Source organism: Lissotriton helveticus, chromosome 3_1 (assembly GCF_964261635.1).
Source record: "Lissotriton helveticus chromosome 3_1, aLisHel1.1, whole genome shotgun sequence".
Taxonomy (NCBI): Eukaryota; Metazoa; Chordata; class Amphibia; order Caudata; family Salamandridae; genus Lissotriton; species Lissotriton helveticus.
Window position 1 is genome coordinate 1,836,190,970 of NC_136061.1, and position 26,895 is coordinate 1,836,217,864.

The window sequence follows — 26,895 nt, forward strand, 5'->3', positions numbered from 1 at the left end:
GAGTACTTGTTTTAGTTTCTCTTGGGATGATCTGAAAGATAAATAAACAGGTCATGATCACTTACAAACCACACAACTTCCACAAAATGAGTCGATAAAGAAAAACCTTCCATACTGTAATGTATAAACTGTACTGGCTGATACAATGAAACCAAATATTTACAAGTAATATTGTCACTCAATACAACTAATGCAATTACAATTGAAAAAAAAAAAAAGTACCATTGGATCTTGACGTTAGTGTACGAGAGAGACAGAGAAAAGCAACGTTTAATGAACAACTTTATTAAGGAAAATACAAATATTAACACCAAAATAAAATCATAAGGCAAAAAGAACAAATCTCTAACTTGTCCTAAAATGAGGCTCAGAGAGTACTATATTTGATTGATATAAATCATAAAATATATATTGCTAATGAGCTAAATAAGGTAGGTGAGTACAATAAACAAAGTTCATGGACAGAAAACAGAGGAGGAACACACGTAAAAGAAATTGCAATTAAACATATAGTAATCTGTCTGTTTTACATCTAGAGTAAGTTTACAGAAGGTAAGAAGTCCTTCTGGTAGACTGACTGTTTGCAAAATCTTAAGGTGAAGGGTTGTGAACTTTCACTAACTACATCAAGAATGTGGTCAATCAAGAATGTGCAATATCTCCTAGAGGGATGTCCGAATGTTCCAGTCCCTGATGATTGTTAGAACGCTCACAAAGTTGTCTTTACAGTAATTGTATCACTGAATACTTATTTGTTGATAACAATTTTGTTGACATGAAGTTTCCAAAATCTTAGCACTGTTTTACAAAAACTCATCCTACATGGATATATTTATGACTGTTGACCACAGACTGTAAAGAAGAGGTGGACCCAGGTGACCATGTAGCCCCTTACTGTTACAGATGATACCATACCACTTCTGTCTTGTAGGTACTTGCCATACTTAAAAGGGACTAGCTCAATGAAGGTACTTTTTTACCAAAACATAGGACTCCTTGTGTTTGTTTTCCATACCTTACACAAGCAGAACAGAGAGGGATAAGCTGGTTGTAGTTTCTATTGAGCCACATAAATTATTGGAGAAATTACAGGATCTGTAATGATAATACGTCTTCAATACAGCAAGGACCTAGGAGAGGTAGTAACATCTCTGTTTTTAACTGGGATCAGTTAATCTCCTTACCCAGGAGCATGTACCATGAGTCTACCTTGTCCATAAATGGTAAAAAGTTGTTTTACAATTTAAAGCTGTTTTAATTGCTGAAACTAAAGAATATCTGCTAGTTGTATAGTGTCTGTCAAGTAGTCTACATACACGTTTTCTGTAGTGTTATATCTTAGCATTCAATGAGAGGTGGGTCCAGCCAGGTCTGATCTCACAGCCCACTTCCTTTAATTCATAATTTCTAAAATGGCTGCGGGAATCTACAACAGACTATTCTAGAGCTTTCCCTTTGTCCTCTCCTTCCCACCCTTAACGTGTACACTCCTTGTAAATCAAAGGCATGGGACCAAAGCTGAACTTGTCAATTTGAGGGCACTAGGATTAACACTTGGTGTAATCACACAATAATGGTTTTAGCCTTAATCCTTAGTCTGATGAGAATGTTCACCAATACTTTTCCAGACAGGTCCATTAACTTACAGCTACCCCTACATATATCAAATGCAGGCAAGCATTAATGAATTTAGGATGAGCGATACAATGAAATTTTGTATTTTGGTATAAATATAATGTATAAATATATGTTGCCAAAAAGATTACAGATTTGTGTGTCGTCAAAAGTTACATGTATTTTTACATTTTCAATTATGTTAAACCAGCTCACCAAAGGATCCTAAAAATACAAAGTTTAATACATCCTGAGATTCAGCATATCAAAATTTGTAGGAGAAAATGTTGCATGTTAAGGCAAGGAAAAGAAAAGAAAGAGAAATACAATTTTCCAATCATATTCTTTTAAATGTGGCACCGTCCTGCAAAATGTCATGGGCTGACATGGTAAACAGTCAATCATAGCATATGCATACCACCAGACCTGAATACAATCAGGCCACACATTTTAAAATGTACTCTATAAAGTAATGACTCTGTCCATTTTAGAGATGCACAAGGGAGCCAAAGCAGAAGGAAGGACCCTGTTCCCAGGTCAGCTAAAAAGCCACATATAGGTAAAGCAACAGATGGGGAGAGACCAGATAATCATAGAATTGTTGCCAGAAATTTCAAATCAACTTCAAGAAACTACTTGTGGGGAGCGGGGGAAGGGGGTGCCCTGAATACAATTACAATATTGGAAGGTTGACAGCTCTGTTGAAGACATTGGAGAAACAGTGTGCTATGAACACTGGTGTAGGGACACGGTTGCCAACAGTCCAATGTCCTAATATGGAGCCTCTGTCGCTCCTGTTCACCAGCTTCTCCAGGATATGTGAAGCGCAGAGGAGAATGAAGGCAACGGAGGCTGTAGTCACACAGGGATTCCACCCCCTCGCTTCACGCTTGGGCCTTTAGCGTTGGAGTGGACCTTTAATGACCGGTAGAACCCGCTCGGTCAGGCTCTACGGCTATAGTATACTAAGCATGAAAGTCGAAATAATATTGACATTTCTGGCTGTGAAAAACGAAAATTTTACCTTTTTTTCAAATGTTGTATTCTCAATTGAAGTCATAATATTTTTTTCAAAAGTATGATAATATGTTTCCTGGAAATCCCATTTGGCATATTTTGTCATATTTCTTTTTGTTAGCTGTGTCAGAACACTATATTAATGTGACTTGCAAAGTGTTTCTAATGTCCCCAGTAGAAGTACATCCATTTTCGCTTAAAAAAATAACGTTCATGCATGAGCCTATATTAATCATTTTCTGCTTCAATGCACAGGTGACATGGCACCAGTTTGCCCTGAATCCATGATTTACAGTGACCATATCACCACTTGCCAGCCGAGTTGTCGGTGCCTGAATGAGCCCTGTGCTGAATGCAACATTACCTTTGTGCCAGTGGATGGCTGCATCTGTAAGGAAGGAACCTACCTGGACGAACAGGGGATATGTGTGCCACAAATCAAATGCCCTTGTTACTACAAGAACGGTATCATGCAACCAGATACTACTACTTTTGAAAATGGTGCTACTTGGTAAGATAATTCAGAGTATGTTTGGGGTCACGGTAGTAGTGATAGAGATGCTTTAATTAACTAAAAAACAATTTGAAGTATATATATATATATATATATATATATATATATATATATATATATATATATATATATATATATATATATATATATATATATATATATATATATATATATATATATATATATTTACAATTATAATAAACACAAAGGGCACACACAATGTTAAGTGCGTTTATGGTCAAACGTACGAAGGTCAAAATGGTTGTCTTTGCCAGGTCTTTGCCCGGTTTAAATGCAGTTCTAACCCAAGGCCAAAATCTTTTTCATCAGCTCTAGAAAAGGATTAAGGACAGTGGAACACACAATATTTCATTTTATTTTGTGTTTTTGCAAAACGCCTTAAGTCACCTTATAACAGCCTTCGAGAGTTTGAGTGAGGAATTGAATAAGTGAAGGGTGCCAACCATGGTGTTACAGATTTCAGAAACGTCTTTGCCCGGGTGACATGGCACTCGAGACATAATGATTAACTGTGCTGAAGTCCTTTGTAACTAACGACCTCATGTTACATAAGGCCACAGAAACCGGAGACAGGACAGACTAAAACCACATTTCTAATCCTGATCTTTTTTTCTAGCACCTGCTCACTGGGGAAGATTTCCTGCATTACTGAGAGCGATTCACCAGGTAATTCCTTTCCTTTTAATGTAGAGCCTTGAATTGTAATTGATAATTTGTTTTTGCAATTTGCGAAGCACTTCTTGTTAAATGTTTTTGTGCTCACTGAGAAATCAGGGTATGCATGATTTTGGTCTTGCGCAGCTGCAGTTCATCATAGTGTATCCCTAGGTTTAAGTGAACATTTGCTAAGGACTGGGGCCTCATTTATGAAAAGTGACGCATTGCTGCATGAAAACAGTGATGCGTCACTTTTCATTGCACCCTCCTTGCGACACCAATGATGCGTCATATTTACAGTATGACGCATCATGTCGCAAGGAGTTACAGATATATCAGTATTTCTGACGTATCTGTAGGCGCAAAAGTGACGCATTGCTGAAGTGTGTCACAAAAGTGACGCAACTCCAGCAATGTGTCCTTTCACATGGGGTAAGCCCCATGTGAAAGGGCCTGCGTCAGTCTTACGCCTGTTGTGAAGCAGGCGTAAGATTTTGACGCATTTGAGTCCTAGATGTGGAGCAGTGAAATCTGATAGATTTCACTGCATCACTTCCATGACCCTTTCTTGCATCAATACGCCCCCTTGCATACGTTATACCTGGCACATGTATAATGTGGCACAGGGGTTTACAAAGTGACGCATCTACCTAGATGCGTCACTTTGTAAATATGGCGCAACGACGCACATTTTTTTATGCCACTGGTGCGTCACAAAAAATGACGCACCGGTGGCGTAAAAGTGACGCACAGCCTCATAAATGAGGCCCATTGTCTTTACCCACAGCAAAAGTTTAAAGTATGTGCAAAGTGGGCAATTGCCCTAGGCCCCCACCTGCCAAGGGACTCCCTGCTAAAGTGAGTGAGACAAACTTCCAGGTATAATAACAATACTTGCAAATTAATAATAGCTTTGTTTGCAATTTGACAGCTGAGTATGCTTTACAGCAAATTAGGGCCAAATGTACGAAGGGTTTCGCTGGGGTAAAGTCATGCAAAGTGATGCAAAGCAGCGTAAAATCTTCGAAGGGCATTTAGTTGCCAGTTCAAAAGGTATGTCACTCTTGAGAAATGCTATATCCTCATCACAATAAGCACTTTGACCTACTTTGTGTCAAGGGGGCATTACTTGGGTTTATTTTGGGTTGATTTGAGCAAGCACCAAAGGTTTTTGACACAAAGACTCATCTACTAAAATACACTTACAGGACTGTGCATAATAAAAGTAATGCCTTTTTAGGCAGGCGCTAACCTGGAGAAATGTGTTAATTTCTCCAGATGTTCCACATGTTACATGTGTGCTGGACTCTGCCGCACATATAAAATGTGTGGAATGTTTCAAAATGTGTCTAGTTGTACTAGAAAAGTATGATTTCAGTACAAATCCTATGTGAGACAATAGATTCATACCTCTGAACCATGGTGGTATGGTTGTGCATGGTGGTAGCCAGTCTGTTTGAGCACCAGCACAAGTTCAGTGAACAGCAGCAAGTAATTTTTTTATGTTTATGGCTTTAAACTTCTTACTCGTACTTGTGCAGTAAATTGATGAGCTGATTTGAGCTAAACATAATGCATCTGCCCCTCAGTGTGTAAGCCTGGCGTGTCTATACTTAAACCTTGCGCTATCATTAATTTACTTCACCTCTTCTCCCTTAAGGCTCTTTGTTAACTTATCCCACAATCTCTACTTCTCTATGTACCTTTGTGTTAGAAATGGGAGTGTCTAGTTGGCTGAGGTAGGTACCTTTGTCCAAATAAGGACCCTGGCTTCTAGTCAGGGTAAGGGGGATATGTTATGTTATGTTATTGATTTTTATAAAGCGCACAGCTGCCCCAGCGAAGGGGCGTCCTGGCGCTTGAACAGGTACTAAAACATAACACGAAGAAAAATAAAGAGGACGGCTAACCCAGTACAGAAAACAGGAAAGTTTTAATAGCACGTCTGAAAACGGTAAGATTATTCAGAGCACGGATGTGCACCGGGAGAGAATTCCACAGACCAGCGGCAAGCACTCGGTAGGAGCGGCCACCCATCCTACTGAGTTTAAAACGGGGGCAGACCGCAAGATGAAGAGCCTCCGATCTCAAGGACCTCAAAGGGATATAGGGGATAAGCAAGTTCGCAAGTGCAGGCGGCGAAGAAAGCTTCATGATTTTAAAGGCCAGGCAAAGCGACTTGAACTTAATTCTTTGCCTTACCGGCAGCCAATGAAGGGCAGAAATAGTGCTGGACACAGAACGATGTCTAGGAAGACCGACAATGGCCTGCGCTGCAGCATTCTGTACCCTTTGAAGCCTGGATGCCTCCGCCTGGTTTATCCCCAACAGCAGCGCGCTGCCGTAGTTCAGCCGAGATAAAACCGTGGCTTGGACCACGAGCTGCCGGGTGGAGGGATCAAAAAACTTAAGAACCGGTCTTAAGCCTCGCAGAATACCGTAACAGGTGGCTGCAACCTTCTTCGTATGGCTCGTAAAAGTAAGAGCCGGATCCAGCAAAACTCCTAAATTCTTTACCTCGGAAACTGGAACGGGAGTGACGCCCAGTTCAGGAGGCCACCACTGATCTCCCCAAAGTTCTGCATGTTTCCCCAACACCATAACTTCGTTTTTTTTGGCGTTCAGTTGTAAGCAATTGGTTCTTAACCAATTTGCTACGGCCACTAGTCCTGCTCGGAATCTGGGGGCATCCACCCCAGGGTCTCCGCTCAGTGTCACCGCCAGCTGCGTATCGTCAGCATATGAGGTCATCTTCAAACCCCATTGTTTGATGATCGCAGCTAGCGGTTTCACATAGAGGTTGAACAAGGTTGGGCTCAACGAGGAGCCCTGAGGAACCCCTAGATCCAAAGGATGGAAAGTGGACTGGCCAGGTGGTATAGCCACTTTAAAGGACCGACCGGTGAGGAAAGAGCAGAACCACTGTAGAGCAGTTCCCGCTATTCCAGCTTCCTCTAGGCGCCGAATTAAAACACGGTGGGAAACAGTATCGAATGCGGTGCTCAGATCTAATAAAAGGAGCGCCGCCATTCGCCCAGAGTCGAGCACCCCACGTAGGTGCTCGATCATATAGAGCAAAGCGGTCTCGGTACTGTGTCCCGACCGGAAGCCATTCTGACTCGGGTCCAGAATATGGTTACGAGAAAGATGGTCAGATAAGATGGAATTTACATAAGCCTCAGTGACTTTGGCTATCCAGGGAAGAAGGGATATGGGGCGGTAGTTCTCAGGCAGGAGCGGGTCTAAATTTTTCTTCTTCAGAACAGGGGTGATTACCGCCTGCTTCCACGAAGAGGGGACCGTTCCGGAAGATAGCTACAAATTAACCAAGGAAAGTATCAGAGCACGACACCAAGGGGAGAGACTCCTGATTTGATCAGGCTTCAGCGGATCCAACGGAGAGCCAGATTTAATCCTGAGGCTCAGCATGTCAAAAGCCTCCATAGACAGGTCCGGCAAGGAGGTCAAAGTCTCAACAGCCAGGGAGTTAGAGCCAACTGGCTCTGAGTCGAGCAGAGACAGGTCAAATCCTCTGTAGATAGTCTACACTTTCTCTAAAAAGAAGGATGCCAGACTTTCACAATGGGCGTCGGTGCAGATTTCTGCCGAGGTGGCCCTTTTATTCAAAAGGTCTTTGAGGACCTTAAAAATTAGTTTTGAGGGGTTGGTACTGGTTTGGAATTCCTGGGCATAGAATGCGGCACGAGTTCTACAAATTGCCCTGTGATAGATCTTAAGTTTGGCAAAATAGGAGGACTTCAGACTAAGATCGTAAGACTTCCTCCATTCCCTCTCAGCTTTCCGGCAGATTTTTTTAAGCTCGGCAAGAGAATTATTATACCACGGGCTTGGTACTTTAGTATGACATTTAGACCAGCACATTGGTATGAGGGAGTCGAGGGCATCCGAGATCCATTTGCGAAACAGTTCGTAACCTTGTTCCACATTCAGAATAGAGCTCAGGGGTTCCTTCTCCAGTAACCTGTAAAACTCCTCAAGTTTAAGCTTGTGCCACTGCCTTTTAAAAATCAGCCTATCCACCGATTTGAATGGCAGATCATCAATGGGACAAAAAACTTCCACCAGCAGATGGTCAGTCCAACCCACCGGAATCGGGTTGGACACCTTCGCCCTCTTGAGAGTGGTGAAAAAGGGGTCAAGAATATGTCCCCCAACATGGGTGGGAAGTGTAACAAGTTGAACAAGTTGCAGTGCTTCAAGGTCCGCGAGCAGTGTGTCTATTGCCGTGGACGTCCTACAATCGAAATGAATATTGAGGTCGCCCGTGATGTTAAAATTCGCACAGCTAGGCGCAAAAGAACTTACCATATCGGCAAGAGCGGCCTTGAAAACTGTGTCGTTGCCTGGAGGGCGGTAGATGAGGATACCGCTAAGCGTGAAATGATGGCTAAAGGCAACTTTAAAAAGGGCACTCTCACAGGCTGGCAAACAAAGAGATTTCCATTCCGAGGGGAAGCACGATTTTACTGCCATGGCGATGCCACCTCCCCTCGTCGAACGATTCAATGTAAACACCGTATATTCCGATGGAAAAGTAAGATTGAGGATAGCGGCATCCGAGTCCTGTAGCCATGTTTCGGTGAGGAAGAGTAGGTCGGGCGAATCCTTTTCAATGAGGTCATGTACAGATTGGTGATGCTTGACCAATGACCTCACGTTCAGGTTCCAAATCCGAAGCACACGACCCGCTGTGTTATTGCGCGTGGTCGGGACACTCTCTTCCAGAAATCGAATCCTGGCCGGCTTGTCTAGGGACCAACCATTACAGGCACATACATATGGGCCGGATAAGGGGTCCACCGGATGACACCGACAAACATCGACCCTACCACCAATGGACAACAGCTCAACCCGCGTATAACTGAGTTTCGGTAAAGCCTGCATGCTGGTAATCGGGCTTTATGACCAGAGCCCTGCCGCAACTCGCGCTTCCTCGTCGCTGACGGGCGCAGACGGGCAGGACTCTGGCACGACTCAGGCTACACTCCTAAAATAACCCCTGCTCACCCTCTTGGCAGCTTGGCACGAGCAGACAGGCTTATCTCAGAGGCAGTCAGTGTGTAAAGCATTTGTGAACACATACAGTAACAGAGTGAAAACAATACAAATGGACACCACACCAGTTTAGAAAAAATAGGTAATCTTTATCCAACCGAAAACAAGACCAAACGACAAAAATCCACAATACAGTATTAAAAATAAGGCTTTCAAATGGTAGAAATAGCTCATTTCAATGCAAGTTGTAAATGCAACACTTTTCTCAAAGGTACCCATATGCGTCATGAAAAACAAACCAAATGGCCGCAGGTGATGCGTCGGTTCCTTAAAGGCAGGGAAGGAGATGCGTCAGTTCCGTGCTTCAGGGGAGGTGATTCGTCCGTTCCTTACTGGAGAGGAGGTGATAAGTTGTTTTCTTACTGCATGGGGAGGTGATGCGCTGGTTTCTTACTGCTTCTCCCAACGATGCGACAGTCTTGGCACCTCAATGCAATGTGTCGATCCGGTACAATGCGTACCTTCGTGCGGACGCACAGCAGGCTTGCGTCGGGATCAGTGCGGTGATCTCGGACTTCGGAAATCGTTGCACCCGATGCATCATGTCGCGATTTCTCTTGCCTTCGGCAGGCGCTGCGATTATCGTTTATTCGGCGATGCATCGGAAAACAGGTGTGGATGTGTCATGCTTCTTCGGTGTTGCGCGGTTTTCCAGCTCCGAGAGCTAGAGTTCCTAAACAGCAGCAGGCACCTCTTAGCAGGATGGAATTCCCAGTAAGGAAAATTCAGGTGGTGAAGTCTTTCGGCCACATGCATCAACCTATTTAGGAAGTGCAAACGGTGCGAATCGGTAAATTCGGCCGTTTGTGCTTCCTAAATAAGTTTTTGGGATGCATGAAAAATTTTTGAAAATCCGCATTTTTTTGCAATTCCTAAAAATGCGAATGCATTTAAGGAATCGCATTTGTGCGATTCCTTAAATGCAATGCATGAATTTGTAAAAAAAATGCGAATTTTGAAATAGGAAGTGCAAATTAACACGAGGTTGACCCTCATGTTAATTTGCAAAATTCTTTAAAAAAAGCACAAAAATGCATTTTGGAAAGTGTCATGTTACACACACACATGTCCTTTGGACATGTGTGTGTGAAACTTGCACTAAAACAAACATTTCAAGGGTGCAGGGGGGGTCCTTTGGACCCCCCTCAGCACCCTTGCAATGCATCAACAAAATGTCATTGGCAAAAACAAAATTCGCAAAAAGGCATTGATTCCTATGGGCCTCTAGGCCCATAGGAATCAATGTAATGCCATTCCTTAATTGCGATTCGCAATTAAGGAATCGCAATTTCCGAAAATTAAGAAATCCTAAAAACTTTTAGGATTTCTTGATGCATAGGATTTTGCAATTCCTAAATTGCTATTCCTTAATTTTCGCAATTTAGGAATTGCAAAATCCTACAATGATGCATGTGGCCGTTTGTGTCCCTGAAACTTCAGAACAGGAGGCAAGCTCAGTTTCAAGCCCTTGGAGATCTTCCTCAAGATGACAAAGCAAACAGCAAAGTCCTTTTCTCCTTTCCTTGGTAGCAAGAAGCCACTGCGGGCCAACCCCAGACAGCAAATAGCACAGGGGCAGTATTCCTCCTCAGGTTATCCACCTTGGCAAAGGTTTCCACTTGAAGTGATCTAAAAGTCTGGGGTCTTGGCCCCTCTTTTTATATCCAAAAATCCTTTGTTCTCTAAAGGCAGAGAGTGTCTGTAAACAGCCAAAACCAGTTCTGTGAGGCACTTTGCAAGTGCACAGCAACCTCCATTGTCAGTGTGAGCCCTGGCTCCAGACACACCACAGGGGGGCAGAGCCGTCATGGTGGAAGGCAGGCACAGCCCTATTCAGGTGAAGGTGCTACTCCACCCAACCATGCAAATGCAGACCAGGCCTTAAAGCCCAGCCTGACTCGTCAGACTTCTGGAGCCGCTGCCCCTCTACAGTCCTTGTCATCCAAAAGCCAGACATGAAATACACAAACCTAGCAGAGGCACACTGGATGGTTAGGCCTAAAAGTAGTATTTTCAAACACAGAATGTAAAAATCACTCTCACTAAAAGGTGCACTTGAACATTCTGAGTTCAGGCATACTAAACTTTACTTTTGCATCTTATCCCAGGTTCAGTTTGTTTATGGTATAAACAAACTCCCCATTCTGTCCTATGGTAACACATAGCCTTGCAATAGTGAAAAACTAAATTAGCAATATTTCACTATCAGGAGATGCCACACACATCAGGGCATGTCCTACCTTCCACATACAATGCACCCTGCGCACAGGGGTACCTTGGGGCTATCTTAGGGGTGACTAATATGTAGAAAAGGGATTGTTTAGGGACTGGGAAGTGTGTGCACTTGCCAAGTCGACATGGCAGTCCCTTGCCGCACACAGGCTCTGCAAAGGCAGGCCGGAGTCACATTTTACAGGGTGCTTCTGTGGGTGGCAAAATCAGTGCTGCAAGCCCACCAGCAGCATTTGATTTACAGGCCCAGGGCACACATAGGGGCCGATTCCGATCCGGTAAAATGCGCTCCGAATCGTCGTACGGAGAGTTTTTTCCCCATACGAATCGTACCCGTAGACGTCCCGTACGTACGACGAAGTACGATCCGTACCAGGTGCCAAACTCCGTACCAGTCGTACAGGACTCCGTACGACTCAAGTCTCCGTACGAGTCTCACTCGGAACCGGCTGTACGCGACATCACTACGGTTCGCGGCTGGTTTTTACGACCCAGCAAGTACGATTCGTGTCGGGTACGCGCCGTACGACCCTTTTCCTACGGGAGCCGAAAACAGTCGTAAACGCAGAGTTCGCGCCGAAAAAGGTACGGAACGCCCCCCCGGGTACGGCACGTACCCCCCATGATCGCAGGGGTACGCGCCGTACCCCTGTGATCATGCGGGGTACGTGCCGTACACCCAGCGTACATGGGGTACGCACCGTACCCCATGTACGGTGGGTGTACGGCACGTACCCCATGTACGCTGGGTGTACGGCATGTACCCCGCATGATCACAGGGGTACGGCGCGTACCCATGCGATCATGGGGGGTACGCGCCATACGGTGTGTAGGTGATCGTGCGCTTTTCCGTACGAATCGACGTGTACCGTACGAACCGCGTCCGGGTCGGCCGATCGGAATCGTCCGGTCGTACGGCGTCCGTACGAGTCGTACGGAAACGGCTCCGGATACGATTCGTACGGACGGGGATTTTACCGGATCGGAATCGACCCCATAGTGTACTGTTATAGGGTCTGACAAGTAAATCAAATAGCCAATTATGGAAACACTAATCCATTACACAATTTACAAAAGAGAGAATATGCACTTTAACACTAATCAGCAGTGGTAAAGTGCCCAGAGTCATAAAACACCAACAACAGGTTTGAAAAAATACAGGAGGAAGGCTAAAAGTTCTGAGATGACCCTGCAAAAAGGACCAAGTCCAACAATTCCGCTTCACTCAGTACCTAACCTTTTTCTTTTGTCCTCCTCACCTCTTTCAATATACTCAATATGCCTCAATCAATTTCATCTCTCTCGCTAGCTCTCCGTCATCACTTTGCCCCTCTCTTTCACTTTCTGTGTCTACTTCTATATCTCTACTACTCTCAATCCCTTCTTATTTCCTTTACTCTCTCTCTACATCAGCACTGTTTCTAACCTCACTGCAATTTTTTCCATCTTTCCTCCCTGTATCTCTTTCTCATTACTTTACTTATCACACAACATCCTGTCTATAGTTTCCTCACATTTCTATCAGTCTCTCAATGGATTGTATGACTGAACCCCATATGCATTTACCCTGCATGCCTTTACAATGGCGTTACTACCCTGACTGTGATGTTATTACATGTTACTTTACCACACAAGTTGTTACAAGGACTTGCTTTAAGGGGCCCGGGACTTTGGGATATAGTTTACTCTACCAACTCCAGTATAGGTAACAGTAGGGAAGGTGTTGGACTTTAAATGGAACACAAGTCCAATGCGCTCCCCTAAAAAAACATTTGTTATGATTTGCAGGGTAAAGAAACTTGCTGTAACATTGCTGTCAGGGTAATAACTGCATTGTAAAGGGAGGTCATTGTTAAAATTACAGGGTCAAGGATGTTTCCCCTATTAATGTATCTACCATCTCACCTCTCTCTCAGCTCTTTCTCTACCTTACCACTTTCCTCATCTCTCTAATTCATTTCTCTCATCTCTCACTATCTCATCTTTCTCTCTTCCCCACTGCGCTCTCTTTCTCCCTACATAACTTCTCAATTTACCACACCATTAATTCGCTATCTCACTTCTCCCTGTTTATCTTGTTTTTTCCCTGTTCTCATTCCTTCACCTCTCTAAATATGTTACTCCATTCTGGAAGCATCTATTTCTCTATCTGTATTCCTATTTCTCTATCATGAACTAGTCTCTCTAAATTTGTCAATGTCTCTGTCCCTTTCTTTATCTCTCTTTCCCTCTTTTTCACACCTCACACCTCACACACAAACACATATCTCTCTCTGGACAGCCATCTAGAATTCTACTAATCCCTTGTACATGAACTATTTTCCTTACCTCTCTATTGATCTCGTTACTTGATCATCACTTGCTCTTTTCTATTTTTCAACTCTCCGTATACCTCACCCCTTTCATGATTTCACATATCCCCTTAGCTTCTTTTCACTCTACACCTATTTCTTTTTCTACCTTTAACCCCTCTCTCTACTGTTCTCTTTTCCCTGCTACTACTTTACTTTGTCCAGTTCTTCTATATCGCTTCTCATTTTCCTGTTTCTCTCCCTAGCATCGCTTTGTTTTTCCTTAATCCTCTCTGCCTATGTCTATCTCTTGATGCCTTTACCTAACTCCAATTTACCTCTACCTCACCCCTTCAAGTACTAATATGTATTCAGTGGCTTCAGATGGCAGATTATGTATTTATAATTACAGAGCTGCACAGGAGTAGAGTACAAGCACACAGTGGCTCCTCCGCAACCAGCTCCAGTTTAACCGTTAAACACAGCCTCATGTTATTCTTAACCTTTCATCATCACATTCTAAAACATATAATCTTGAGTACTGATAATTCCATAACAGAAGCTAAACAGTAAAGGATAGCACATCTTCCCTTCTCCAAACAATACACCGACTAATACAGCTCACCTAGACACAACACCAGGAAAGGGAATTTGGAACACATGAAGACACAAACAAATTTAAAATCATTACCATTAGAAAACATAAGTATTAAAAGCACAGGTTACATTCAGATAAGAACCCTGCTTGGTCTAACAATGCATCATGCACCTTTGCATAATAAAGATCTCTTGGAGTCCCCTTCTGAAACATCCTGAGACTCTGATGGTTGTTGAGAAAATCAGCAGGGACAGACTCACTTTGAAAATAACTCTCACGCTCACTCCCCACAGTAACAACTTTTGAGAGGTTCCACCAGTACCCTTAATAGACTTTAAAAGCATTTCCACAAGTCTTCTCCATTCTCACCAGATCACTGAACTTACTTCTCCGATTTTAAACATGAATATCACTTTTGATGTGAACTATGTCCCCAACATTTTTTTCTTACAGGCTTTAAACTTGTTTTTGTTGTCATAGTATCTTTTCTGTTTCTCTTGTCCAAGACTAACATTCTTCTTGCCAAGCTCATCAACTGCTCCACATCTGACGCACTCCTGAACCTTTTAGACATCCACGCTGTTTAAAAACCATTCCATTCATAAATCTTTATTTCGGCAATTCCATAGCCATAAAAGATGTACACAAAATACAGAGAAAATTACATTAAAAAAATTGAACATGATATTAATTTAAAAACATCATTATCTACAAAACAGAGATACCTTGGTCTAAAAAGCACCCTACAAATTATTGAGCAGGGTCTCAGAAATGCAGTGTAGAAAACTACTCATCTGTAAAGATCAATTTGCTATTTAGACATATGGGTGCTTTTTATGGTGGTGTTATTAGGAACCTACGCTTAAACCAAATGGCTGTTAAAAATTTTGCTACAGCAAATACAATACTCTGTTTTGAATATTCTGTAAGCCTGCATACACTTAGTAAATCCCATGTTTTTGCATACAGGTATAATCCAGTACTTTATAGACTTTTTGTAGGCTGGGCAAAAGAACAATATGTGTAATTCATCCTCAGACCCGCAACTACATCCTGGACAATTTTTTGGTGTGGATGGAGACCACTGACTAGTAAGGGCTCTAATTGGTAAGGTGCCATATCACCATTGTAGAAATAACTTCCTGGTTAAAATCGGAAAAATATCATCAAAGGCATGTTCAAAGTGATAAAAATCTTTGATTTTTAAAAAAGTTTCTGTTAAGGTGCCAATCTGTGGGTTGCGTAAAACAGCAGCTACTTTCCTGTCATAAAATAAGCTTGCCAAATGTTTAGCGGAAATGCCATTACAAGCAGTTTCAGGATCAGACCATAAAAGGGGTATTCCCAGCCTCCCGCATTCTTTCTTGATATACATAAGCCATGGAATTTTCCCTAAATTTGGTAGTGTTAAAATGTCCTGAAGCTCCGGACTATAATTATGTAACTCAGGTGTTATCCATAATCTCCGCCAAAATCTTAATGGTTTGAGGCCCAGTTCCTCTTCTATGGATCTAATGCCCATATCGAGACGTTGAGGTAGAAGTGGGGTACTTGGCGGCAACGCCATAAGTTGTCTTAAAAATGTATTCTCAGTGATGGTGATCTCTGGTCTACATGAGTAACCCCAAAGTTCACCACCATAGATGACCGCCCCCCTTGCCTGCATTTTGTATATTTCCAAGGGTGGGCCAATCGGTTTATAGGTGGAAGTATTATAAAACTTCAGGATTCCCCCTGTAAGTTGGGCCAGTTTAAACTGTTATTTAATTTGTTGGGGCAACCAAGTCATATTCTCATTCATGGTTACCCCTAGATACTCGAAAATCTGGACCCTCTCCAATCTTGTGGGGCCTATACTGGGGGCAGGACGGGTAGTTGTCGGGGGGTTAAAAATCATTAATTAAAGCATTTATTTCCAAGCCCCGTTCCACACAAAGTGCCTCGAACCCATCTAACACACGTTGGATTCCCATTGGGGACTTCGAAAGCAGAAGCGTGTCATCTGCGAACATGATCGCAGGCACCCTCCGCCAGCTAACCTCGGTGCGTCAGTATTTGGTACGGCATTTAGGTGGGCGATTATCCCGTTGACATAGAGGCAAAACAGGGTGGGTGCCAAAACACACCCCTGCCTTACCCCCCTGTCAACGGGGAATCTAGAAGACAACTGTCCGCTCTTCCCATACCTGACCCTTGCATAGTTTTTCTCGTGGAGTCACATCAGAATATTCAGGAGTTGTGATGGAATAGCCAGCTCATGAAGAACTGTCCAGAGTTTACTTCGTGAGACCAAGTCGAAGGCGGCGGGCAAATCCACGAAAACCGTGTATAGCGAGCCACCGTCTATTGTTACAGTTTTCCAAAACAGTAGGTTTAAGCGGAACATTTGGTCCATCGTAGATGTATTTTTCCTCAACCCCGCCTGCAGAGGACTCAAAATTGAATGATCATCCATCCAATCTTGTATCTGCCCCAAAATCAACGTCGCAAAAATCTTCTGCGGGACGTTGATAAGGCTGATAGGCCTGTAGTTGGCTGGTAGCAGAGGAGAGCCCTTCTTAAATATGGGGACAATCTCTGCGCCCAGCCAAGTACTTTGTATTGCCATTCCTCTCAGTATTGCATTGAAGATAGTTGCCAGGTACGGAGCCCAGATCACCGGTTCATGCTTGAAGAGGTCACCCGGGAGTTTATCCAAGCCCGGGGCTTTAGCAGCCGCGAGCTTGGATATTGCGATGCATACCTCATCCGTGGTGAACTCAATCGCCTCACACTGCTGGATGGGGTCCAAGCTCAACTCTACTTGATCCCCAGCTATCCCACCATTCTCCATTGCATACAGAGCCCGAAAGTGGTCCTCCCAAGCTTCGGCTGCTATGTTGGGTTCTACAGCCAAAATAGGTTCGCCCGACCCAGTGTTCACGATTGACCAGAAGTTGCGTGAATTTCAGGTCGCAAGGGAGGTAGTTAAATTGACCCAATTGTCTTCATCCCATTCAATTTTGGCACATTTAGTTATGTGCTTATAGTCTGATCTCCTGGCTTGCATTTGTGTCTTGTTGTTGTCTTGTTTCACGGCCAGGAGTAACTCCGCGTTTGCCTTTCTACATGTGGCATTGGACCAGGATGTTTTGTTATCCCTGGGAATCCTCTTGGTCACTCGGGGGTTGAACATCTCAGCCAGTGAGCCTTCTAAGTCCCCATGTAGAAGCTTATTACACCAGTCTGGGGAGTGGGATTGCTTAAGAAGAGCCCCAACATCTTCCAATACAGGCACAACCCGCGCATTTAATCTGCAAAGATCCTCAGGGTGAGTTACTAAATTATCCCACCTGTCTGTCATTCACTAGAGTCGTCCCTGTTTCGTGGTCAACATTGGCATTATATATATCCTTTCCTACACCAGGGAGAGACAGCTCCAGGACCAGCGCATTGTGGTCGCTGTCCACTCTATCATTTACCTAAAAGTCGATGACTTTGGGCCACAAACTAGTCCTTAACAGTATATAGTCCAACCGCGACTCCTGTCCAGGCCTATTAAATGTACACCTAGGCGGGATGTCGGCTTGCACCTGGACATTACAGGCCCTAATCGAGTGTTTAAGTGTAAGCGCCGTGATTTGGACAGCCAAGGGCGTCCATGACCTCGGCAGAGGTGCCGCAGTGGCCGGTATTAACCAATATTCATTCTTCTCTGCTAGAGCCCCATCCTTCAAGCCAGCCAGCGGCTCAAAATGGCAGTTGAGGTCTCCTCCAACCACAAGCAGAGTATCACGGGGAATGGTATTAAAAAATAAGGACAGTTCCTCAATCGTTCCTGACTCACTCGTGACATTAATAGGTCTAGAATATACATTGACCAGCGCTAATTTAAAAGCATTTGGCCACTCAAGGACCACACATTGGACATCGTCTGACTGGGTATTCACTGACCTGACCTTACAGCCTAGTTGTAGTCTTTCTACCCCTAAGTAATTCAAAGAGAGAATAAAATAGCAGTATGGCCCACCTCATCCCCTGCAAAAACCAGAACATCATCCTGGAATACCAAAACCCCATCCACGTCTTTCAGAATGTTAAACATAACTCCCCGAAACGTGGATGCAAGACCAAACAGTATGCAGCAGAATTAAAAAATCCCAGAGCGCGAAACAAATGTTGTGAGATGTCTTGAATTGGGGTAAAGTTCCACCTAATGGTAGTCAGAAGCAAGATCGAGCTTAAAGAACAAATTAGCTCCTGCAGTGCATGCAAACAAATCTTTGATTTTGGGTAAGGGATGTGAGTCTAACCATATTTCTTTATGAAGCAACCTCAGCTCTACACAACCACATAAGTGTCCACACCAATGCCCACAACCATGAAAGGAGAGGGCCACAAGGATGACTTACCAGTATCCATAATTCCTCTTTCACACAAACGCTTAACTCAACCTTCTCAAGGTCATTCCTGACACTAAAGGACATTCCTCTAAGCTTATGCTTTACAGGTACTGCACTCTTCTAAATCCTAATTCTGTTTACACCCTCAATTTCTACCAAGCTCATCACTGAAGACTTCAGGAAATTTACGACTCTATTCCGAAGCCACATAATCACATTGAACACTAGAATCTGCTACTTAGCATCTGATCTTAGAATCATTCAAAAAAGCCCCGAATGAAACCACCCAGAATGGTGAGGCCCTTTACAGCTACATAAATATTTCCTTTTATCATCCTTCCTTTGTCCTCTAAAACATCTTTAATGTCACCTAGGTGCTACAAAAAATAAACTTACACAAAAGCATACATTTATGTTTGTGAATTAAGTCCAATATTTACCTATAGATTGTGATTAATGATAAATACATTTCATCTCTCTATGATTCTTGCTGTAGCAAGCCCAGGTTTAAATTAAACTCTCTTCTTCTTTTGACAGAAATAAGCAATTGGAAAAATAATCTTCATAAATATTGATAACATTATATTTTATTATTTATCTGCACTGTTTGGTTTCAAGGTTAACTTTAATTCCATTAGTAGGCTGAAGGATTAAACAGGTTTTGCTTTGAGTCCTGATAGAAATGGCGGTCTCTAGTTGGCAATGGTTTGCACCGGTGTCCAAGTAGGGACCCTTCTTCCTAGTCATAGTAAATAAAGGGTATACCCTTCTAAAATTAAACCTGCTCACCCCCTTGGAAGCTTGACACATGCAGACAGGCTTATCTCAGAGGCAGTGTGTAAAGCATTTGTGCACACATACAGTAACACAGTAGAAACACCACAAATAAACACTGCACCAGTTTAGAAAAATAAGTAATCTTTATCTAAACCAAACAAGATTCAAACAACAAAAATCTACAATACATAAGAAAAATATGGCTTTCAAAAGGTAGAAACAGTTCTGTTTAAAACAAATTGCAGATGCAACACTTTCAACACAAAGTACCTTGGATGCGTCAAAATCAAAAGCAAGAACAGCCATAGGGAATGTGATGCGTAGGTTCCTTACATGCAGGGAAGGTGATGCATTGGTTCCTTAATCCAGGGGAGGTGATGCACCGGTTCCTTACTGAAGGGGAGGTGATGCGTCGGTTTCTTACTGTTCGCCAAGGTGATGTGTTAATTTCTAACGGCGGCCCCAGCATCATTGTGGACTTGGCTCCTGGGTGCAATGCATGAGAATCAGAAATGCGTCTGTTTTTGAAGCAGGGGCAGCAGCACAAGCGCTGATTTCTTCAGCCGCAGTCCCTCAATGTTTTGGTTCTTGCAGCCGCGCATCAGGGCCTATGTTGGAATCGGTGCGGTGATCTTGGCCTTCGTAGATCAGTGCACTCACTGCGGAGTGCAGCGATTTCTCAAGCCGTGGGCTGGCCCTCCGTTGGTTTCTTTGGCAATGCGTAGGAAACAGGTATGGATGCGTCACGCTTCTCCTCGTTGTGTGACTTTTCCAGCTCCCAACAGCAGGAACAACCTCCAGAGGCCCAGAACAGCAGCAGACACCTCTTGGTAGGTCAGAACTCTCAGCAAGGGAGTTCAGGCGAGGTGGGAGTGAAGTCTGTGTATCCCTGAGACACCAATAACAGAAGGCAAGCTCTACTTCAAGCCCTTGGAGATCTTCCTCAAGCAGGGGACAGAGCAGAGAGCAAAGTCCTTGTCCATTCCTTGGCAGAAACAGCCACTGCAGGCCAACCCCAGACAGCACACTGTGAAAGGGCAGTCCTTCTCCTCAGTCTCTCCAACTCTTTCCCTTGACAAAGGTTCCTCCTGAATCCCAGAAATGATCTTAAAGCCTGGGTCACGGCACTCTTTTTATAATACGAAATCCTTTGTTTTCAGAGGCAGAGACACTCTTTGCCCAGCCAAAACCAATTCTGTCCTCTCTGGTGCAGCTTCCTGGCAGGAGGTGGAGACAGCATTGTCCTTTGCAGACCAGGCCCATTCAGGTGTGAAAGAAAGCACTTCAAATAGTAATTAAGGGAAAACAGAAAACAATAAAAATCCCAGGCTAATTAAACAATTTAAAGAATTGTTTGAGACCAAAATTTAAAAAAACTTCATTAGTATAACCAGAGATATACAATTTTGAAGACCTTGGTAAAAATAGTGCTAAGACGTACAAAGTTCCAACTGTGGTTATTGGGCACACCAGACCGGGACAAAGTCAAAAGTGCAGGCTGACTGTGCTAGACCGTGGGCCGGATATAGGGACAAGGTTATGCATGCTGAACAAAGCACCTTATGCACTTGGTGTGCAGCCTGCATAGTGATGCTTTATAAGGCTCCGCCTCGTCCAGTGCTGGTTCTAATGAAGCTGTTGTGTGCAGCTTTGTGGGGCTTTGCTTTGCTCAGTGTCAGTTCTGATGAAGCTGGCAGCAGTGCCTCAAAGTTTTGCATCACTCTGCAATCATGAGGCTGGCATTGCTTCATGTTGCTTCTTGCTGGTCAAATGGAGACCACAGCTGTACTGGCAGAGCACCTTCATGCCTGGTTCCCAGGGTCATGGGCAGGCAGACTCTAGGTACAAGGGTTCAAGTTGGTTGTCACATTTCCTACCCCTAAGGTTTCTGATCAGGAGTACAGAAAACTAGGCCTTGGTTCACTTTGAATGTCCTGGGTTCAAGATGCAGGTCCAGTCCTTCTCACCCAGGCAGCAAGGAGGGCAGCAGAGTAGCGGGGCAGCAGAGTTGTAGTCCTTCTTGCAGCAGAGAAGCACATTAGTGGGTGACTTATATGTGTTGAAAAGGAAGGTTTTAGCCTGACAAAAGGTTTACAGTGGTGGCATTTTGAGCAGTGGATAAAATACAAATAAAATGATAACACTAGTTAATTATCCTTTTATTTTTCCGGTTTGCGGGGTGGAGCTTGATTGTTTCACAGCCGGTAACGGGAGAAGTGGTGGGCACTAAAGTAGAAATGACTGACTGCTTGGTCATTCGTCTTGGCCCGGACAAACAGTCATGCTCCCTTTGCATGGTCCCCACCAGGCTGCAATGCACAGCCAGGTGAGGAGCATGCACATGCTCCCACTGCTTGTCTGAGTGCCGAACCACAGCGCTTAGACAAATCACAATGCTGCATTGCAGCTTTGTGATTGGCTGTGGGGACCTGTTTGTGCTTCCTGCTTCAAGCAGGAACAGAAGAGGACGACGTGAAACTAGGCCTCGGTCTGGGAGCAAAGTAAGTCAAGTTTTTAATTTATTTTCCTATCCCATCCCCCTGCACCCTCTGTGATACTTGGTGGCAGCCACCACTAAAGGTTTATTTTGCCAGGTCAAAATGGCAGTTTAAAACTGCACATAACGCCTGCAATGGCAGTCCTGAGACATTTTTAAAAGAGCTATTTAAGTGGGTGGCACACTATGTGCTGCAGGCCCACTAGAAGCATTTGAATTACAGTCCCTGGGTACATGTAATACCACTTACTAGGGGTTTACACGTAAATGAATGTGACAATAATGTATGTACATTTTACCACATTTGAGGGAGAGAGCACAATCACTTTAGCACTAGTAAAGCACACAAAAACGGAGTATGACAACTGGAGACAGAAGGCAAACAGTTTAGGGATGACCCTGCAAAGAGGGCTAAGTCCAATAACAGTACATGAAGGTAATTTCTACACTTTGAGCCATTACATAATGTAATTAATTCATGTGCAATGTATATTTCTTCCTAGATTGCAACTCTCCTAAATTCTACTTCGACTGTTCCAGTGCACCTGAAGGCAAACCAGGATTCGAATGTCAGAAAAGATGCCAGAACTTGGATGTGATTTGTGTAAGTACAGCTTCCATGTTTCTGTCAGAGGCAGACATTTTAGTGGTTTTGGGTACGTGCTTCCGCCCTTCGATGAAAGAGACAAAGCTTGCCCAGAGTAATCCAAGAAAGAATAATACCATATTAATTTTAGAATAAGAAATTATGAAAATACGAATCCTGAATCAATTACAAGCTCCATAGTCTAATTATAAAAGCAATGGGAATAGGATGTTGATGGCTTGTAAAGTCTGTACCTTTTTATTCTCTGATCGCTCCATATTTGGGCATTAAAAAGATTCATGAGCAGCTATCAAACAGAGCTGCAAAACCATAAAATTAGACAATTAACTAAAACCTATATGTTGTCAAATATACTCGCACTATTTTTTTTAAAGAACAACACATTTGCCTTCTCTACAGGAAAAAAAAGACACCACAGTTGATCTCCCAGTGCCAATCTATAAACTGAGTTTGTACATCAATGAGAAATGCTTGCAGAGCAGTGTAAATTTAAGAACATAGAACAAGCTCACAACCGTTTTGGAAAATGAACAAACTCTTGTTGTAGAGAAAAACATCAGCATGAACTACGGATGTGCGCTCGCATTTTACTCACATCCTCCAAAAATATCTTGTACAAACACATTGAAAGCCAGTGCACTGGTCTGTACTGGGATAGCTCCTCTGTCATGGCGGAGAAGTGTTGCCCCACTGAAAAAATTAAATGTAAATAAAACCTCTTTATTACCATTTTTTTTCATTACTCCCACAAGAGGTTAGGGCAGAACCATCCTGCCGAGCATCGTAGTCAGGGAGTAGTGTTTGGGCACTTGCAAGTGCATATGTTGTAGTGCTGTTAGCACTCTAGATTATGTACGTACGCATTCATGCATCCGCAGGCCAGGCGTGGCCTGCGGGGAAGTAATAAAAGGAAGGCGTGCGCTCGGGCACGTCACTTCCGACTGGTAACTGGTGTGAGGCTTACTGGTGTGTGCTGCGCGCCTCCACCCCCGCGCTAGCAGATCTACATAAGGGCCCAGCCTAGCGCAACACTACACTGGCAACGAGGGTGGATCCCAACCCTCGCCCGTGCACCTGCATCCTACGGAGCTGCCCGCTCCCGTTCCGCGACGCCGATCGCGTGTGCACTGGCTCATGCCCTGAGAGCCCACTGCTTCTGGAGCACTCCTCCCTGCTGCTGCCCTGCCTGCCTACTGGGGCGCGACCCCACCTCCTGTGGCTGCCCTCCGGTGAGAGTGCGAGCCGTCGGCTGGTTCCTGCGGCGTCCCGGCCCGGGGTTTTGCGACGCCTTGCCGAACCTCACGCATCTTGCGTGGTACGTGACGCCGGCACCCTGCCAAACCTCACGCATTTCGCGTGAGAGCGGGAAAACACCCTGCTGATCCTCACGCATCTCGCGTGCAACGGGTTTTGGGCTTGCTGCGGCCCGAGGGAGTGTGACGACGCCTGGAGGGACTGCTGCCACCGCCTGAAAGTCCTGGAGATTCATCCGGAGCGGTCCTGACCTTCCCGCGCCCAGCCAGACACGGCGCACGTGACGCAGGAGGAAGCCGAGACACGTGGAGAGCGGACGGTGCGGATCCTTGCACAGGTACAAGTGCTGCTGCGCACCCCCGAAGGGACTGTCCAGATCTGAAGACACCACCACCCTAGTTGGGAGTTGACACCATGGGGGACGGAGACGGTGCAGCGCCTGTCATTAACATCCCCTTCCAGCACGCCGCAGCCGGGGTTCTGCCGCCATTCAGTGAGGCAGTTGACCCGTCCACGGCCTCACCTCGATGGAAGATCTGGCTAGAAAGACTGGAGAACTACTTTGTGGTCACGCGTGAGACGGACGACGCAGTGAAACGATCCCTACTACTCCACTACGCAGGGGATGAAATTTTCAGGCTCTTCAAACATCTCCCCAACACGGGTACGGCGGCTAGCTACGCTGCCGCAGTTGCCGCTCTCAACGGACACTTTGATCCCCAATTGAACGTGGACTTCGAGGTATTCAAGTTGGGACAGGCACGTCAGCGAGACGGAGAAACTATGGACCAATTCCACACACGCGTCAGGGAGCTGGCCAGCTCCACCGACGAAGATCAACCCAGAGCCATAAGGAGGCAATTGATTCAGGGGTGCCGGGATAAGACATTGAGGGGCCAGATTCTCCGAAAGCCTGGAATCTCCTTGGAGGATATCCTTATCTTGGCCAGATCCCACGAACTCTCAGATGTCAGAGCGACGGCCATGGAACAGGCCCTACACAAAACCCCGATCAAGGCGGAAAGCATCAAGATAGAACGCGCGGATGCTGTGCGGCCTCGGACACGTGGTCTGGCACCGAAAGGATATCGGAAAAAATCGCCTCAAGCCCGCTGTGGATACTGCGGCCATGAACCACACGCGGCTATGGACAGACCACAGCCAACATGCGTGGTGCAAATGGGACTGAACGAAGTGAAGGCGATCATCAACACGGGGGCCACCGTGAACGTGATGGGACTCCAACAGTTCAACAAGCTGCGTCCCCGCCCCGAGGTCTTACCGTCCAAAACGAGGATTTTCGCATATGGCGCGGATACACCCCTACCTCTCAAGGGGAAGATCGTGATACCAGTTCGGGCAGATGAGGAGGAGGTAACGGCAACCATTCACATCATCAGCCGGGAGGCTGATACCCTCCTGAGTAGCCACACGGCAGAGGATCTGAAATTCATAGCTTTTGCCAACCGGATCCGAGCCAACCAAGTGGACGAGTTGCTGGAGCGTTTCCCCGAATTGTTCAAGGGACTAGGGTGCATCAAATGCGACCCAATCAAACTCCACATCGACAAATCGGTCTCCCCCACAGCTTTGCGCCACCGCCGGATACCATTCCACCTCCGACCCCTAGTGGAGAAAGAACTGGAGAAGTTGGAGAACCTTGGGGTAATTGAAAAAGTGACGGGACCCACCCCATGGGTGTCACCCATGGTCATAGTCGAAAAGCCAAAGCCGCCGGGCGAAATCCGTCTATGCATCGATATGCGACTACCAAACACAGCCATCCGGAGAGAGAGACACCTGACGCCCACAATGGACGACATCGTGGCCGACGTGAATGGATCGAAATGGTTCTCCAAAATTGACCTTAATGCAGGGTACCATCAGCTGCCCCTTGCGGAGGAGAGCCGATTCATCACCACATTCAGCACCCACCTCGGCCTCAGGCGCTATAAACGCCTCAACTTCGGCATATCATCAGCAGCCGAGGTGTCCAAAACACCATTAGAGAACCCCTATCTGGGCTGCCAGGAGTCATTAATGTCAGCGATGACATCCTAATCCACTCATCCACCGCATCTGACCATTACAAGCACCTGCGGAACGTCCTGAAGAGACTGAGTACACACGGAGCGACACTCCACAAGGACAAATGTCAATTCTTTCGATCATCTATCGAACTCTTTGGCTACATATTCAATCAGGAGGGAATTCAGGTCGACCCGAGAAAGTCCAAGTCCATTAAAGATGCGCTAGCGCCCAAGTCGCCGACGAAGGTGAGAAGCTTCCTTGGGATGGCCACATATTGTGGCCGGTTCATACCGGGTCTAGCCACAAAGAGCGAACCCCTACGAGCCCTCACCAAAACAGATGTTGTATGGCAGTGGGGCACCAAAGAAAATGAAGCATTCCGGAGCATCAAGGATGCCCTACTGGAAAATGCAACATTGTCCTACTTCGATCCGGGGAAACGCACCGAGGTCATTGTCGACGCCAGCCCGGTAGGCCTGGGAGCAGTCCTGACCCAGGAGCACGAGCCCGGACAATGGACGGCTCTAGCGTTCGCCAGCAAGGCTTTGACCCCCACCGAGACCAGGTATGCCCAAATAGAGCGAGAAGCCCTGGCGATCAAGTGGGCCTGCAGCCATTTTCACCTTTACCTCCAAGGCCACCCATTCGTCATGGTTACAGATCACCAACCCCTAGTACACCTCTTCAAGGGCACAGCCCCGCATCCACCGCCACGCATTGAAAGATGGGTGATCCAGCTACAATCGTATGGAATGGAGGTGGTGTATCGGCCAGGAGCCAAGAACTCGGCGGACTATCTGTCACGCCATCCACTACCCCAGGAACTATCCTCCTTCGATGACGACTGCGAGGAGTATGCCCGATGGGTAGCACTCACATCCTGCCCCCTGTGCATGACCATCGATGAGATCAAAGAAGCGGCCGCCGATGACAGCCCGTACATGAGATCACTTCGAGCTATCCAGGAAGGCACATGGGCCAACTACCTACACCCCCCCCGACACCTGGACGGCAGCGGACAAGGAGACCCTCACTAAGTTCTGGCACGTCCGTCATGAACTCAGTGCCACTGATGATGGCGTGCTGCTTAGGGGGACGCGACTGGTGGTACCACAATGCCTGCGACATCGAGCTACGCAGCTTGCCCACGGCGGCCACCAAGGCACCACGAAGATGAAGGCCCGCATGCGGGAGAAGGTGTGGTTTCCCGAGCTGGAGACCATGGTTGAGGACTATGTGAAAAACTGCTTATCCTGCCAACTAACAGGTGATCCGGAGAGGCCGGCCCCGATCATCACGGAGGAGGCCTGCACAACACCATGGACCA

General features: G+C 45.4%; 1 protein-coding gene across 1 annotated transcript in view; it reads left to right on the top strand.

Moving 5' to 3' along the window:
- LOC144823881 (mucin-2-like) overlaps positions 1–26,895 on the top strand; it is a 1,553,567-nt gene that overhangs the window by 826,487 nt on the left and 700,185 nt on the right. Inside the window, exons 17-19 of the mRNA XM_078682769.1 lie at positions 2,887–3,142; positions 3,783–3,832; positions 22,180–22,280. Coding sequence (XP_078538895.1) covers positions 2,887–3,142; positions 3,783–3,832; positions 22,180–22,280 — 407 coding nt within the window. The remainder of the gene's footprint in view (positions 1–2,886; positions 3,143–3,782; positions 3,833–22,179; positions 22,281–26,895) is intronic.